This window comes from Bos indicus x Bos taurus, chromosome 21 (genome assembly GCF_003369695.1).
Source record: "Bos indicus x Bos taurus breed Angus x Brahman F1 hybrid chromosome 21, Bos_hybrid_MaternalHap_v2.0, whole genome shotgun sequence".
Taxonomy (NCBI): Eukaryota; Metazoa; Chordata; class Mammalia; order Artiodactyla; family Bovidae; genus Bos; species Bos indicus x Bos taurus.
In genome coordinates this window covers 7,289,827-7,307,519 of record NC_040096.1, presented here as the reverse complement: position 1 = coordinate 7,307,519, position 17,693 = coordinate 7,289,827, and the positions used below count along the sequence as shown (strand labels likewise).

Genomic DNA, 17,693 nt, shown 5'->3' with positions numbered 1-17,693 from the left:
TACACAGTCAAAGTTTTGTGAAAAATGCCATTGGTAATTTGATAGTACTTGCATTGAATCTATAGATTGCCTTGGGTAGAATACTCATTTTGACAATATTGATTCTTCCAGTAAACAATATATCTTTCCATCTGTTTGTGTCATCCTCAGTTTCTTTCATCAGTGTCTTATAGGTTTCAGAGTACAGGTCTTTTGCCTCTTAGGTAGGTTTATTCCTTGGTATTTTATTCTTTTTGATTCACTGGTAAATGGGATTGTTTCTTTAATTTCTCTTTCTAATCTTTCATTGTTAGTAGTTTTGGGTATTAATTTGATCTATACTCCACTGTCCTTATGCTGCAGGCCATTTACTCTGGCGATTAATGAGGGAGGGAAGTGTTCTCAATTTTGTGATTATATCTCATTATTTTAGTGGGCCTATATCTCTAGGCTGTGACCTTCACAAATTGTTCTTGTCTTGCATATCTTGCTTTCCCCACTTAGGTGGAATGGGCAGGGCAAAGCAGGCTTGGGTGGGAAGAATGTCCTTCCCTAGCTGGGGTAAGGTGTTAGTAAGCTCTTCCCTCTGAAGAACAGTCCTTTGTATGGAAGATGCTCTGGACATGTTACATAGTGACTACTCTTTTCCCTCTTCCTGAATGAGCAGCAAGGGGATCTTTTTTGGATTTTCACCATGACACCTTATAAGATTCCTGGGTCCTGCTGCTGCTGCTAAGTCACCTCAGTCGTGTCCGACTCTGTGTGACCCCATAGACAAAAGCCCACCAGGCTTCCCCGTCCCTGGGATTCTCCAGGCAAGAACACTGGAGTGGGTTGCCATTGCCTTCTCCAATGCATGAAAGTGAAAAGTGAAAGTGAAGTCACTCAGTCGTGTCCGACTCTTAGTAACCCCATGGACTGCAGCCCATCAGGCTCCTCGGTCCATGGGATTTTCCAGGCAAGAGTACTGGAGTGGGGTGCCATTGCCTGTGTCCTGGTCACCCTAATATTGCAGCCCCAAGGAGTATCTCACTCTCAGGCTTTTCCACACTTAGCCTCCCTGCAATTCTAGTATCTTCTGTCCAGGTAAGCAAATCTCAGCTGTGACCCTCTGGAGGTATCTGTCTTGCCAGATTTTGAAATTGCAGTTTGCCCTATGACCTCAGTTCTCTGGTCAATAGCGAAAAGTTACTGATTTTCAATTTGTTCAGCTTGTTCTTGTTATACAAACAGGAATGAGAACTTCTAGGCTCTTTATGTCAGAGATGAAACCGGATGTATTCTCTGTATATAATTTCAGTTCGTTCAAATTTGCGAGGTTTGTTCTTCAACACAGAATCAGAATATAGTCTATCCTGGCGAATGTCCCATGGGCTTCTGGGAGAAAAAGGAAGTATATTTGTTACTATTGGGTGGAGTGTTTTGTATATGTTAGTTAGATTCTTTGGTACATTGAGTTATTCAGTTCTACTGTACCTATGCTGAGAGGCTAGTAGTTTGGTTGCTGAGAGTAAAAATGTTGAAGTTCCCACTCTTATTGTGAGTTTATCTGTTTCTCCTTTCAGTGCTATTATTTTTTAACAGCTTTATTGAGATAGTTTACATATCATACAATTCACCCACTTGAAGTATACAATTCAGCAGTTTTTACTATAGTCACAGGTATGTTCAGTCAATACCACAGACAATCTTGGAACATTTTTCTCACTCTAAAAGACACTTTGTACTCTTTAGCTGTCATTTCTCTATTTCCCCATACCCAGCCCTAAGCAACTAATTGCTTTTCTTTCTATATAAATGGATGGATTTCTGTGTCCCAATCTTTTGGATAGGGAGAACAGGCTTCTCTTGGAGGTTTGGGGGATTTGGTTTTTTTGTTTGTTTTGTTTTTTGCTCCTGCTTGTTGGTGGTTCTGGGTTGGAAGCGTCTAGAGTCCTGTCTGAGGTATATGGGAGGCGGTAAGGAAGCCGAGGGAATTCACCATTGCTGTGCTGCTTCTCAAGCCCTAGGGTCCTAGGCTGTCTGTCTTCATTCTGTCTTTCAGAGTCTTCCAATGCTTGCTTGTTGTGTTATTTTAATTATAAGAGAAAGGACCTGGGAGCAATGGGGCTATTCCATCTTGGCACAACCAATAGCTCCCACCAAAATGTATTTTGCCTCCAAAATCCAAAGGAACCCACAAGTATGTATCTGTTTCTTCATAGTGAGCAGTTCTGGATGTAACTCTTCTTTCCATTTGAAACTTTACCAATGTGGCAGATACCTGAACTTTTGCAGGCCTTCTCTGTCACCTCTAGTAAGCATGAGTTGTATTAAGTATCAAGTGTGTTTGCTATTTCCAATTTGATTTCCCCTCATCAATACATATTTTAATGTTTCAGTGAAGGGACTGCTTTCCTGACCCTCCCAGAGATTTCCAGGTAGTGACTGAGCAGGTTACACTTCATTGGATCCACTATGACATCCCCATTTCTCTAAGCCTTTGTTCTTCTTCCTCTGGACTATACAGTGAAAGTTCCAGCATCTCTTTCTCACTGACTGTAGGCCTCTACTGGGTCAAGACTTCTATTAACTATTATAGGTACTCAAATGAACACATTAAATCCTAAGGCCTATGTGAAACACCCTCCTTGGCCTGATCCAGTCTTAGACTTATTCTCACTAGCTAATGTACTTAGACTCCATAGTTCTTCAAATTCCTGCAAATAAAATTTGGCAAGATTCCTTCATGTATGTAATCTCTCCCAGGAGCAGCTCTTGCAATTAACTCTGAATCATGCTGGGATTTTACTTTCTCTATGGCCCTAGAGGCAGGGAGTATTGTTCATGTGGGTCCTAAGAAGAGAAATTTCCTTTTTAGGTAACCACACCAGATGAAGTCAGTGAAATCTTTTTATTCAAGTGACTGCTTGTTTTCTTAGAAGGCAAGAAAGGCTGTTTCTAATGTGAAGAAATGTTTAGAGATATTAGAGGTTTAAGGTTCTTATCCTCCTGTCTATACAAAGGTTTCCATCTCAAGTCTCAAGTCCTCACCCTTTCCCAGCCAGAACCTTTATCTTAGCATAAGAGACTTAGCATAAATATACCTGTAACTGGCATGTGGTTCTGCAGCTTGTACACTCAGACCTCAGGCATGTCGCTCACACAGCTTCATAAAATAAGAATTCCTCTAAGGCCACCATATAGAAACTTTCTGATTCTCTACCTATGCCTTGAATTGAGAGTTTAAGTCACTAAGTTTATCTATTTTTTTTTGAGGGGGCTTGGGATTTGGGGGGATCTCTTCAGCAGTCAGAAGACTCCATCTCCTTCCACAGTCTTTGAATTAATCATGATGCCACAGCAATCAAGTACCACCGCACTTGATCTCCCAGCACCTTATCCTCCACTGGCAGTCTGAGTGACCATTCAAGTCATCGTGATACCACAGCTTCAAGTGATCAGTGATATCCCGTTGTTTCCCTAGCAAGGAGGTCATTCATGTCCTCACCAACCCAACCCCAGAATCCCACTCTGATGGACTGTTCCTTAGGCCACTCACTCTAACACACACTAAATCAGCCATGGTACTGGCTGGAAAGCACACATAAGCTGGAATGTTGAAGAGGAATTAATGGTGAGGGACTACTTATAGGAGTTCAGACAGGATTCAGAGCACCCACAGGGATGAGAAAGTACCTGGGAACTCACAGCAGTAGGAAGGTTTACTATTCTTAATCTTTTGGCTTAAAGAACAAAGGAAGATCTGGAGGCTGTTGAGAACTAGAGCCATCAGGAGGGGCCTGCCCAATAAAAGCTCTGGTCAGAGAGGTAGAGATAGAGTGAGGGGAAATAGTCAACTGTTCCATAAAAGCAGGGGGAAAAACTGGCAAAAGTTGTCAGAATTGAATTTTTCAGAACTCTGGAAATTAACAAAAAGCTTACAGCAATCTGGAGTGCACTTATTCAAGAAAAGTGGCTGGATCTCAGAAAGAACAGAGATCTTTGTGATGTTGTAACTTACAGTCCCATCTTCTAGTCTTAACCTTGAAAACTAAGGATCTGAAATCACAGTTAAAACCAGCAAGCTGGCAGCAATTGGAAAAGTGTGGGAGGAAGTAGGAGCATCTTCAAAGGGTGGTTCACTAAGAAACCCTGCTTGCAAGCCTGTCTTTTTATTTCTTCCATCAGAGTTCACCAGTGCAAAAAACCTCTTCCCTGAGGATATTTGTCAAAAATTGTCAAAACAATTACAAGCAATTGCTTAACTTCACAGATGTCTGAGGCAGTGAATAACTGTTGGGCCAAATAATAGACTAAGCAGCCAAAGATGGAGAAGCTCTATACGGGCTGCAAAAGCAAGACCGGCAGCTGACTGTGGCTCAGACCATGAACTCCTTAATGCAAAATTCAGACTTAAATTGAAGAAAGTGGGAAAAACCACTAGACCATCCAAGTATGACCTAAATCAAATCCCTTATAATTATACAGGGGAAGTGACAAATAGATTCAAGGGATTAGATCTGATACACAGAGTGCCTGAAGAACTATAGAGAGAGGTTCACATTGTACAGAAGGCAGTGATCAAAACCGTCCCCAAGAAAAGGAAATGCAAAAAGGCAAAATGGTTGTCTGAGGAGACCTTACAAATAGCTGACAAATGAAGTGAAACAAAAGGCAAAGGAGAAAAGGAAGAATACATCCATCTGAATGCAGAGTTCCAAAGAATAGCAAGGAGAGATAAGAAAGCCTTCCTTTGTGATCAACGCAAAGAAATGGAGGAAAGCAATAGAATGGGAAAGACTAGAGATCTCTTCAAGAAAATTAGAGATACCAAGGAAACCTTTCATGCAAAAATGGGCACAATAAAGGACAGAAACGGTACGGACCTAACAGAAGCAGAAGGTATTAAGAAGAGGTGGCAAGAATATACAGAAGAACTATTCAAAAAAGATCTTAATGACCTAGATAACCGTGATGGTGTGATCACTCACCTAGAGCCAGTCGTCCTGGAATGTGAAGTCAAGTGGGCCTTAGGAAGCATCACTATGAACAAAGCTAGTGGAGGTGATGGAATTTCCAGCTGAGCTATTTCAAGTCCTAAAAAATGATGCTGTTAATGTGCTGCCTTCAAATCTGTATGCAGGTCAAGAAGCAACAGTTAGAACCAAACATGGAACAACAGACTGGTTCCAAGTGGGGAAAGAAGTACATCAAGGCTGCATACAAGAAGTACATCAAGGCTGCATACAAGAAGTACATCAAGGCTGCATACAAGAAGTATGCAAGGCTGCATACATTTAACTTGTATGCAGAGTCCATCGTGAAAAATGCTGGGCTGGATGAAGCACTGGCTGGAGTCAAGATTGCCAGGAGAAATATCAATAACCTCATATATGCAGATGATACAACCCTTATGGAAGAAAGTGAAGAGGAATTAAAGAGCCTCTTGATGAAAGTGAAAGAGTAGAATGAAAAAGCTGGCTTAAAACTCAACATTCAAAAAACAAACATCATGACATCTGGTCCCATCACTTCATGGCAAATAGATGGGGAAACAATGGAAACAGTGACAGACTTTATTTTCTTGGGCTCCAAAATCACTGCAGATGGTGACTGCAGCTGTGAAATTAGACGACACTTGCTCCTTGGAAGAAAAGCTATGACCAACCTAGACAGCATATTAAAAAACAGAGATATTACTTTCCCAACAAAGGTCCTTATAGTCAAAGCTATAGTTTTTCAGTAATCATGTATGGATGAGTTGGACCATGAAGAAAGCTGAGCACTAAAGAATTGATGCTTTTGAACTATAGTGTTGGAGAAGACTCTTGAGAGTCCCTTGGACTGCAAGGAGTTCAAACCAATCCTAAAGGAGATCAGTCCTGAATATTCATTGGAAGGACTGATGCTGAAGCTCAGTGCTTTGGCCACCTGATGTGAAGAACTGACTCATTGGAAAAAGACCCTGATGCTGGGAAAGACTGAAGGCAGGAGAAGAAGAGGATGACAGAGGATGAGATGGTTGGATGGCATCATCGACTCAATGGACATGCATTTGAGCAAGCTCTGGGAGTTGGTGATGGACAGGGAAGCCTGGTGTGCTGCAGTCCATGGGGTCACAAAGAGTTGGAGGAGTTGGACACAACTGAGCAACTGAACTGAACTGAAGGCTGGAAGGGAAGATAGGAGAATGAGGTTTCTGCAGGGGCTTCAAAAAACACTGACATATTTCTGGGAGTATTTAAGGTCGTGTGCATGGATAAGAATGTGGGCATGTTCAAAAGAAGGCCCAAGAAGGCCCTGAGCTTTCACTTCTGCTGGCAGGAAGTGAGACTCTGTGCAAGCAGAACGTGAAGGCTAGGGCAGAGTTGTCAGCTGCCTGGTTGGGTGCTGAAAAGTGTGACTGGAGCCCAGTGAGAACTAAAGCCATATAGGAAGGTCCATCCAGGGGAGGTGTATGCTCATATCAGCCAAACCTAGCTGGTTGGGGAATCCAGGACTAGTACAAAAATCTAAGACAGGAGAACCCATAATGGCAAAGCTTCTTTTGGAGGATTGTGGTGATCCAGAGAAAATTAAAGCCCATAGAGAAACAAAACGATTTATCAGTGGTTGCCAGAGACTTGGCAGGGAGTTTGGGGGATGGTGCTTTGCTGCAAGTGGACACAAGGAACATTTAGAAAGATGAGAAATAGTTTATATGTTGATTGTGGTGTTAAATACTTGTACATATTTCAAAACTCATTCAACTGTACACTTAAAATGGATGAATTTTATTCTGTGTTTGTATGTACCTATACCTGTATTAACTCGACTTTTTCTTAAAAAGAAGAAAGAAAAGTTCAGCTTTTCTCTCTTCCGGTGGCTGTGGCATCAGCAGCTTTGGAGGTAGGGTCTATAGAGGTCACCTTCTCGGACTACATGTGTGTGTGCTAAGTCACTTCAGTCCAACTCTGCAATTCTTATGGACTGTAACCCACCAGGCTTCTCTGTCCATGGGATTCTCCAGGCAAAAATACTGGAGTGGGTTGCCATGCCCTCTTCCAGGGGATCTTCCTGACCCAGAAATTGAACCCACACCTCTTACGTCTCCTGCATTGGCAGGTGGGTTGTTTACCACTGGTGCCACCACAGAGAAAGGCAAAGACTGGGTTGAGGAGTGGGGAAAAGAGAAAACAGCCAGCACAGGAATCCTGTGGAATCAACAGTAGATTATTCTCTCCTCACCAGAGAATAGCACTTCTGGTGGGAAAACAAGGCATCCAGCCACTGGAGCCGCCCAGACTGGCTCACGACTCACTGCAGGCAGATGGCAAGTGGAGTTTGAGACGGGATTCCTCTGCTTGTGGGAGAAGACCCTCAAACTCTGGGATTCAGATTCTGAAATTACTTCTATAAGCAATCTGTGGGAATACATTTGTAGGATAAATCCCTTAAAATTGTGTTTTTTAAACTCTTTGGTGTGTGTGTGTGTGTGTGTGTGTGTGTGTGTGTGTGTATGTATATATATGTTCTATTTAAATTGGTGACATTTTCAATTACATGATTTTTATAATATATTTCAAATTCTCTCATCGCACTGGGTCTAGTAAGTAGAATTCAGACCATAACATGGAAGAAGCTTATTTTTCCTTAGCTGCTAACATAGGGGGCTTCCCAGGTGGCACTATGGTGAAGAACCTGCCTGCCACTGCAGGACACATAAGAGACTCGGATTTGACCCCTGGGTTGGGAAGATCCCCTGGAGGATGGCAGGTCAACCCACTCCAGCTAACATGGAGGTGTTGTCTGAAAGCTGCTAATAAAATGAGCATACGCATACCTCACCTGATTCCAGTGCTCAGTTTTAAAAGGAATTTGCATTTCTGTTGTGTGTTCTGTTGACCATACCTAATTCTTTATTTTAACCAAGAAAAAGACTGTCTCTAATGGAAGGAATCCTGAGGCTTTCCTCTTGAACTGTGTTCATCTCCCCCTCTTTCCCCAGGAGGACAACTGTGAGTTTTGTGGCTTACTGCTGCTCCACCCAATGTCTGCAGACTTTTGACCTACTGAGTTGATAAACACTCAAGAGCCTCAGGAGTGGTGCCAGCTTGACACTGCAGTTGCCTGCATATCGCACACTGTGCGGCAAAGCGGTGGAGAGTCCAGCCAGGCCCAGCAGCCCTTGCGTCCTGCCACACTCAGAGACTACAGGACTCTGGAGACGTCACGATCGAGCTTCAGAACTGAAATGCCTTCACCCTTCCCCCAAGTTGGAATATATCCTCCTCCAAATTAAGAACCCTTGGTCTTCTGTGTTTTTCTTTTTATGTGAGTGTGTCTCATATGCAGACTATTTAGTTTGATATGCCTCCCCAAATCTAATTTAGAGCAAGTTTCAGCTCCCTGAAGAACTATAACTTGATAATATAACCAAATTAACTTTTAAACATATATACCTTCAATGGTACTTGTAATCTTCTCCTCTGTCTTTCTTTCCCCAGTGAATTATTCCCCAGAGGTTACTCTCCATGTTTTTAACAAATTTCAGCCAACCCTATGACCTCAATAGTATTGAATCGTTGGCAGAGGGGTGGGGGTGGGGGTTGGGGGTGAGGGGGAGGAGAGAGAGGGTGCCTGAGTTGGCTCCAAGTTGGACTCTAGCAGGGGCTTCACAAGGGTCCTAGCACACACCTTTTGGAAAGTTACAACCTTGTTTATAAAGTTTTGCAACCTATTTTGTGAGGGTTTTAAAAATAAAACTAGACTATAAATGAAATAGACACTTTTGAAAGACTACAAAAAAATAATTTTTGAATTTTTTTATTCCCTCATAAGATTATTTTTTATTTGAGAAGAGTTTGAAGAATATTTGAGGCTTTAAAAGAATCTGATTCTTTTCTTTCTGGATTTAAACATTTTCTGGCTACTGAGAAAGGGAGAAGAGAACACATCAAAATATGACCTCTGGTGTTTCTTGTTAGATGGATTATGGTTAAACTTATACTGACTTTGAAATATCTTTGTTACATATGATAAACAAGTCTCAGCTACTTCTCCTACTAGTTTTTAGCAAGGTGATTCTAAGTACAGTCTGTGCACCTTTATTTAAATACCTGCAGCATTAGATAATCTTCATTTTGACCCTAGATTTCTTAAGTACTTGACACACTGTTGTCCAGATAACACTGAGAAAACACAGGAAACGCAGGTCCAAATTCAGCCTTGGACTTTTGCAAAAAGGCCATAAATGGAAAGTGTGAGATTGTACTCTGACATAAGATAATGCTCTTAGTTGGAGGACTCACATATTTGCTCTTCCTTTGAAAGGATGGCATTTTAATGTTGCTTTGCTGCCAGATGTTCATCTGGTTGCTGTGAACTGAATCTTTTTTTACATTTTTAAAAAGTTTAATTGTACATAGTTTTCTCTAAAGGCAGGACTAAAAGGGAGTACACCAAGAAGGTTTACTTGGTAGGAAAATTATTTTCCAAAAATTTCATATTTGTCAAAAATTTGGTTTATGGAATTTTATTAGCTGCCCTAAATCTGTAATGCTAGGCTCTAACAGTGCTAAAAAATCCTACATAGTTACTGACGAATGTGTGATCTTTTCACAGTCACACCACCTGCTGCCCGGAAGGCAGACTATACACATAGAATGGTGAAGGCAGAACATTATCAACTGTATTTCCACTGTTCTTACTTCCTCTTGTCCCTTTCATAACTTGGCCTCTTCAGCCTTAATCTTTCAAAGGCTTATAGTATAATAGGAACTGAAGATCTATATCAAATGTAACACTTCTTTCATCTTTTGGAATAATTGAAGTTTTAGTGTAACCCCTCCATGTATATAAATTGGGAGGTGAAAATGTGGCATGAAATTTCACAAATGTGGTTCAGGCCTAAGAGGCTGCTACCTATCATTTAAGTGACATTAATATGTTTCAACATCTTTCTACTTCTCCCTCTACGATCATATGTCTTAAAATGGAGTTGTGAAATTTGATAACCTAATATTCAGGATTCTATTGAAACAAGGATATGTAATACTTTTAACTTGTTTGAGATTTTACAAAGACAGCTACAATCCAAGCAGCCTCTGTACGAATAATGTAAGTTGAACTCCAGCAGTGGGCTGGGCAGACAACATTTGGATAGTCTCAGCCTTAATCCTGAGACCAGAACCCAATTTGATGCAGAACCCAATTTAATTGATGAGAAATGGAACTTATAATTTGACTTCTTTGTGATGTTCATTCTTTGGTGTCATTCTTAACCTTTTAATACTATAAAGGAGTGTTGTAGACTGGAGAAGATTTGCCTACATTCTAAATATTTAATTGTGTCCAGAGCTTTGCAGAAAATTCTGAAGTTATTATATATGTGTTTTCCTGAGCAATGATTATCTTAGGTAGAGAAATACTTCATGCAATTATAATAATGCCCCAAAAGTTAATTATTTGGAAAATATAGCCTGTTCAGGTAAGTTTACATCAGTAATCTGATATGTGGATATTGGTAAATTTTAAAATCCAGGATACCCTTTTGGGCATAGACCTTCTTAAGATAGAGTTCAAAGAGGGTCCATTTAAACTGGATTACTGTATCAATGTTCTTCGAAATGCCAAGTTGTTATTATACCAAAATCCTCAATTACATAACATCGCATAGATCAATGAAATGTTGCATCTTTGATGAATAAAATACATATTTTGAGCACACTTTAGTAGTTTTAAAACTGACCAATACACAGCAGAGCCCTGGCTAGTGGAGGATATGTTCTGATTAATAGAAGGATGAACTCCTTTGTAATCTGACCCTCCTTTTCTGGAAAAGCATGGTCTACATTAAATATCTTTTGGTCAACGTACTCAACACTCATTAAAACCTTTCACACTCTGGCTTGTCTTCCTAGTTTAATGTACATCTCTCTTTTCTTCCACATTTAATTCCACAAATTAAAATGTTCACAATTTAAGTAAAAATACTTCAATACCAGTTGGCTTACGAGGCTTTACACATAGTTTTCTCTAAAATACATACATATTTTGTAATCTCTTTCAAAGCCACTTTTAGAAATTATTAATAGTAAAATTAGGTTTCTGTTTCCTGTGTTGAAAAATCAGACATGTTCATCTTTACTGTAAAAGGCTTAAACATGATACACTGCTTCAGGAGAAATCAAAACATTTTTATTCAGATGATTTATGATCATGGATTCTTAACTGGGCCAACACTAATGCAACCTGGTGTAATTCAATGTTGAGATGTGAATTCATTTCATAGACTCATAATCTTATTTAAAAATCAGGAGTCTTGTTTTAAAATGTATCCTTACATAACCCTGGACAATTTATTATGCTCTTACTATTTTTGCAGTTTTCATCAACTCTTGCTTATACTCCTAATGAGGCTCTTCTACATTTATCCATGAAAATTAAGTGAATATCTTGCCTTCTGTTAAACTGAGGGAATTTTTATGAAGTCTGTATTCTCAAAAATAACTACATGGCTATCTAAAACTCATTCAATTCTCACTATCCCTACCCAGGAAGTACCTCCCTGTGCTAGTAGCTGATAGATCTGAAAGTGATGCAGGTGTCTCCAGGAAAGGGATTGATCATAGCTGAGTGCCTGTTATCTTTGGTCAGGAAAAGAGACTGCTTCACAGTCTAGGATATTCTCTTTGATGCGTGACTATATGGTACACAGAGACCGAAAAGTACTGACATCCCAGTGTGGTAGCTGGACAGAAGGTGGAGCATTTGGAAGTCATTTCTATATGTAATTAAGAGACTTGCAAGGTTTGGCCAGGTTTCCCCCAGACCCCCTGCCTCCAATTCACCTTATGGCAGAGTGTGGATTATCCTTGCTACCTGTCAGGTTTTGCTTCTCATAGAAATTTTGAGACTAGAGTACACCAAGATTCCTTCCTTCCTTCGTTTTTATATTGTGAAAAAATTTTCCAATATTGTGAGTCTGCCGAATGAAACATTTTGACACTGCTCATTTATAGTGTGGATATTTTCTACAATTCATATTATATCCACTTTGGTCATTCTCACAGATACTGCTGTTTATAGAATAGTTGAGCTTTAACCATGCCAATGCCCAGAAATGTCAATGGTGATGACTTTATTGTTTTAACCAGATTCACTTTGTTAAGAAAAATAAAGACATTAAATACTTAAAGCCAGCCAAAATGATGGAATAAGTACCTCTGGAAATTCTCTCCTCCATAAAGACAAGGAAAAAATTTGCAAAAAAAATCAGAGTCAACTTTTTTCAGAACTCTGGAAATTAATCTTGCAGTATCCCAAGAAATATTTATGCAAGAGAAATAGCTGAATCTCAGTAAGAACTGTAAGTTTTACGGTATTTTAACTAGTCTTATTTCCATCCCCCCTGCCCACTTCTAGTTCTGCTTATCCTTGAAGAACAACGGTTCACAATCATGGTAGAAGCAGCAGCATAGAAGCCACTGGAAGAATGGGGTTGGAGCTCTTTCAATGCCTCATTCCCAGAGAATTGTCTGGTGGTTTCCTGGAAGACCTCACTTGTGAGACTGTCTTTATTTTCTCTGATCAGAGTTTGCCACCAATGCTTTTCCAAGTATTATATGAGAAAAAATCAGAGGCATTTGTGGCTGCCTGAAGTGATAACCATTGGAGCAAACCACAGGCTAACCATAAACTAAAAAGGAAAAGTTGAGTAATGAGAGGCTTCAAAAAGCTCTGCCATTCCTGGGAATTTAGATGACCTTGTACACACATAGACCAAGGACTTTGCACAAGCCAAGGATTGTTACTTCTGCTCAGGAAAGACCTGGAGACATCCTAACTCTCACCTTAGGTTGATCTTGGTGAACTGCTCAAGCAGAAAGTGAAGATGAAGGCGGAGTTGTCAACCTCCTGGCTGGGTTTGGGTGTTGGAGGATGTCCCAACACGCACACAAAGCTGTCAGCAAAGACTGGGAGAGTTATTGGTTTCAGGTGCTTATGGAAGTACTGTCTAATCATTGGGTGACTAAGAAACTACCTGAGAAAGACTTCAGAGTCTATCTTTTATGAAGAATATGGACTTTAAAGAATTAGTTCAGATGAGTTGCTGGACAACCAAAACCAGCAACTTCATCAAACTCTTAGCAAAAGGGTAAGTAAACCTAATTTCTAAAGTTATCCTATTAGTTTTCCTCAAAGAAAAATTACGAGCCTTGCAAAAAATAAGCGTGCCCCATAAAAAGTGGAAAAAGTCAATAACTGTCTTAAGAAAGTCCAAACGTTGGAATATGTAAAGCCTTTAAATTGACTATTTGAATACATTCATATAACTAAAGTATGAAAGTGATGTATCACTGAGTAGAAAACATAAATAAAAAGAAATTATTTAAAAAAAAACAAACATAAATTGTAGAGTTTAAATAAAAATAGCTGAAATGAAAAATTCCCCAGAGGGGCTCAACATCAGATTTGAGTAGGCAGAAGAAAGAATCAGCAAACTTGAATATAGGTCAATTGAGGTTATCCAGGTTGAGGAACAGAAAGAAAAGAGAATGGGTAAAAATTAATAGAGCCTTGAAAACACATCAGATAATATCAAGTGTACCAATATATGCATAACAGGAGTCACATAAGGGGAGAAGAGAAAAAGAATATTTGAAAAAATAATGACCAAAGACTTCAAAATTTGATGAAAAATATTAACATACCAAGAAGCTCAATGAACCTGAAGTAGGATACATTCAAACTCATTCCTGGACATATAATCATACTGTCAAAAGATAAAGACTAGGAGAAAATTGACTCATACACAAGAAATTCTTATCAGAAAATGTGGAGACCAGAAGGGAGAAGGATGACTTCTTGGAAGTGCAAAACGAAATGACTGTCAAGCAAGTATTTTCTTTCCAGCAAAACAATCCTTCAAAAGTGAAGATGAAATTAAAACATTCTCAGATAAAATTCAGCATTAGCAAGCCTGTCCTACAAGAAATAATAAACAGAGTCCTTGAGGCTACAATAAAAGAACAATAGACAGTAACTCCAATGCACATGAAGAAATAAAGAGCACAGGTAAAGGGAGCTACAGGGGTAAATATAAAAGAGCATAAATGCAGTTTTTGTTCACAACTTTTTTTACTCCTAATTTAAGAGGCAACTCCATTAAAAAGTTATAAGTCTTTGTTGATGGTCACAAAGTGAGAAAACAAAATATGTGTGACAAGAGCAGTACAAAGAAAGGGAGAGGGAACAAGCCTGTATGGGAACAAACTTTTTGTATAATACTGAGATTAAGCTGGGATTAATCAAAACTAGACTATTAAGATATTATAATCCTCAGGGAAAACACTAAGAAATATGTGGTAAAATAATAACTAAAGAGTATATAGTAAAAGATACAAAAAGGATACAAAAGATACAAAAATGGCACACTAAAAATATACAACAGAAGGCATGGAAGTGTGGAGGAATAGAAAAAAAGACGAGAAAAATAGCAAGATGGCAGACTAAATCCTACCTTATCAGTAATTATATTAAATGTAAATGAATTAACACTCCTATCAAAAGGTAGAAATGGCAGAATGGGTAAAAATCATGATCCAACCATATGCTGCCTACAAATCAGTAACAAATAGATTGAAAGTAAAACCAAAAAAAAAAAGAAAGGAAAAAGATATACCACACAAACTTAACAAAGAGCTAGTGTGGCTATATTAATCTCAAACAGAAGAGACTTTAAGGCATAAATTGTTACTAGAGACAAAGACATTACATAATGATAAAAGGATCAGTCCATCTAGAAGACATAATTATGCACATATATGTACCTAACAACAGAGCACCAAATACATGAAGGAAAAACTGATACAGTTGAAGTGAGAAATAGCCAATTCAATAATAGCAGTTGCAGACTTCAGTGCTTCACTTGCAATTTTGGATAGAACAACTAAAGAGAAGTCAACAAAGAGAGGACTTGAACAACACCTTAAGCCAAGTAGCCCTAACAGACATACGTAGAACAACAGCAAATGCTCATTCTTCTAAAGTGCACATGGAGCATTCCTTGGGGTAAAAAAAGTCTTAATATTTTAATAGGATTGAATCACACAAAATATGTTCTCTGACCAGAAGAGAATGAAATTAGAAACAACTAACAGAAGGAAACTTGGCAATTTTATAAATATATGGAAATTTAACATTACATTCTTAATCAATGGGTAAAAGAAGAAACCATAGATTAATGGTTTTCCTGGATAGGGGGAGCGGGGAAATGGGTCATGACTGCTAACGAGTGTGGCGTTTCTTTATGGGGTGATGAAAACGGTTTGGAGTTAGATAGTCATGATGGTTACACAACCTTGTGAATATACTAACAATGCACACACTGAAGGGATGGTTTGTGGTATGTGAATTATATCTCAACTTAAAACCAGTGATACAGCTTACTTTACATACCTGTTAACAAGCTATTTTTCAATAGACCAATAATCCTTCCAGAATCCAAGAATGGAACTGCAGTCACTGTGGCTGTGAAGTGAATGGAAACTCAGTATTAACACTCATCTGGTTTTAGAGTCTGTGCTTACTGGTTAACATCAGCATCAGGCCAAATCCACAGTAATTTAAAAATTCCAGGTGGTGAGCGTTCCAACTCTCTTAATCCACTGAACAAACAGTCACCATTCCAGTGAGGCCCCTCAAGGAACAGACACCACTGAAAGTAAAACACCATGAAATTAATGTGTTTGAAAATATAATCAAGTGGAAAATTCTGTAAAGTACTAGGAAGTACTCTTCTGTAAAGTACTTGTAAATCATATTGCTTTTTTCCTAGTTTACAACACTGGTACCATTTTTTATCTAGAACAAAATTTATAGGGAGGTATTATTTACTAAAGGTCATTTTGTATCTTTTCATCATAATTACAGCTATGTGTTTATCATGATTTTTAAAAAATACTTCTATCCAAGGCTATTAATAATTCTCTGAAACTGATAAAGATCACTGTTTAATTTATTGACCAAACAATTACACCCACTTTGAGGATATGCAGTCTAATTCAGTAGACCAAAACAATGTTTAGATTTTAAATTAAAAGAGATTTTGTAATTATGCATAAGACACAGTAGTTATATCTTGCCCTCTTCAGGTTTATGTTCTTTAATTTTAGGTGATTGGTCTGGTAAAAAAATTTAAAAGAAAAATATAAATCCAGTTGCAGTATTATTAGTATGATCTTACTATTTGAAACAATCCAGTAAATTGTGTTGTGAGTTATGATTAAGGAGTCCTGTACATTGATTATATAATGCAATCATGCATAAAAGCACTTGGTAGATGACCCTAAAAGGAAAATCTGCTCTTTTTTATTTAACCCCTATCTTCCTATAAGAATTCTTTATCTGTGTCATTTTTTACATCTTGTAATTCATATTAAAGTAGGCTTTTTTCTAATTACAAAAGCAGTACTGCAGCCTAGAGAAGGAGAAGAAAAAGCTTACTCTCCCAATGACCCCTTCCTAAGTATTTGTCTTTTCAGTCTTTTCTATGAATGCTACACATACACTTGTGGATTTACTTAAATGACATCTTAGCATACAAACTATTTTATAACTTGCTTTCAAGTTATAAACTAATATTTTGTGAAAATATTCAACTAATATTTTGTGAAAATCATATCAATAAAAATACATACATACATACTGGTTATGTAGTATTACATTTTTTACCAATATTATGTAATATAGTATATATAATACATTTTTAAACCAAAAATTTTGCTTTTATTGTACTTGAAAGCATCGATTTCTCTTAGTTTCTTTATGTAGTACAATGTATTTGGGAAGGCAGATGGGAGATTAAATTTTATAAGCAAGTATCAGATTGCTACTACTTTTATAGATATACATCATCAGTTTAGTTCTTTTCAACTAGAGCAATCTTGGAAAACTTTAACTTTTTATATAATGTCAAAGTCACTGTGACTAGAGCCCTGAACTAGGATTTCATTCAAAATGTACTTTTATTAGTGCAATTGTCTAGTATGCCACAACCATTACAGTTTTCAGTAAAGAGATTTTCTCCCACCCCAGACATTTCCATTTGGCATATTTTTTCTAGAACCACAACAAAAAATGAGCTGGGATCTGATCAATTAAGCTTCTGTTTAATATTAATTTCAAAACATTGACTTACATCAGATTCTCAGTGAAAATACTTATAGTTAGCACAATAATCTGGGATCCCTGCAAAAACAAAATATGGGATACAGCTTTTTAGTTAAAACAAGCAACTCACAGAAAGAAATGTGTTAATGCCAACAAGAAAATGACATTGAAAAAGACAAGATTAGTCGCAGAGGGGTGGGGAGGAGCAAACTACACCTTTGGGGAGAGTTTTCATGGCTCAGAGACAAGTGGCTGAGGAACTCTGTAGACTGAGGAAGCGTGAAGAGTGAAGAGATAAAGGCCAGAGAGAAAAGAAAGGTGGAGGTGATGAGAAATACCACTGCAGGAAGAAGACATGACTCAAAAAGTGAGTGTCACATCACCAGTACCTGCGTTTTCTTGCTGTCCTCCTTTGCCTTAACAATATGCACCTTGCTTAGGGAAGCAAAATCCAAATTTAAGGAAAGAAACTGCATTTGATACTGCTGGTGTTCTCTGCCTCTAGCAAACCAGCCCCCCCACCAAGGCCCCCGTTTTTTTGCTGCCAGTCGTTCACGTCGCAGCAGCTGAGATGCTCA

At 38.5% G+C, this 17,693-nt stretch overlaps 1 protein-coding gene across 4 annotated transcripts in view; it reads left to right on the top strand.

Moving 5' to 3' along the window:
• The window catches only part of LRRC28 (leucine rich repeat containing 28), a 196,169-nt gene extending 185,501 nt beyond the window's left edge, over window positions 1–10,668 (top strand). For all 4 annotated transcript variants that reach the window (XR_003507308.1, XM_027520676.1, XM_027520678.1 and 1 more), the window contains one exon: window positions 7,949–10,668. Coding sequence is in view for 3 of the 4 variants with exons in the window: in XM_027520676.1 (XP_027376477.1) it covers window positions 7,949–8,021 (73 nt within the window). In the remaining variant the exon portion in view is untranslated. The remainder of the gene's footprint in view (window positions 1–7,948) is intronic.
• Window positions 10,669–17,693: the final 7,025 nt, after the last annotated feature.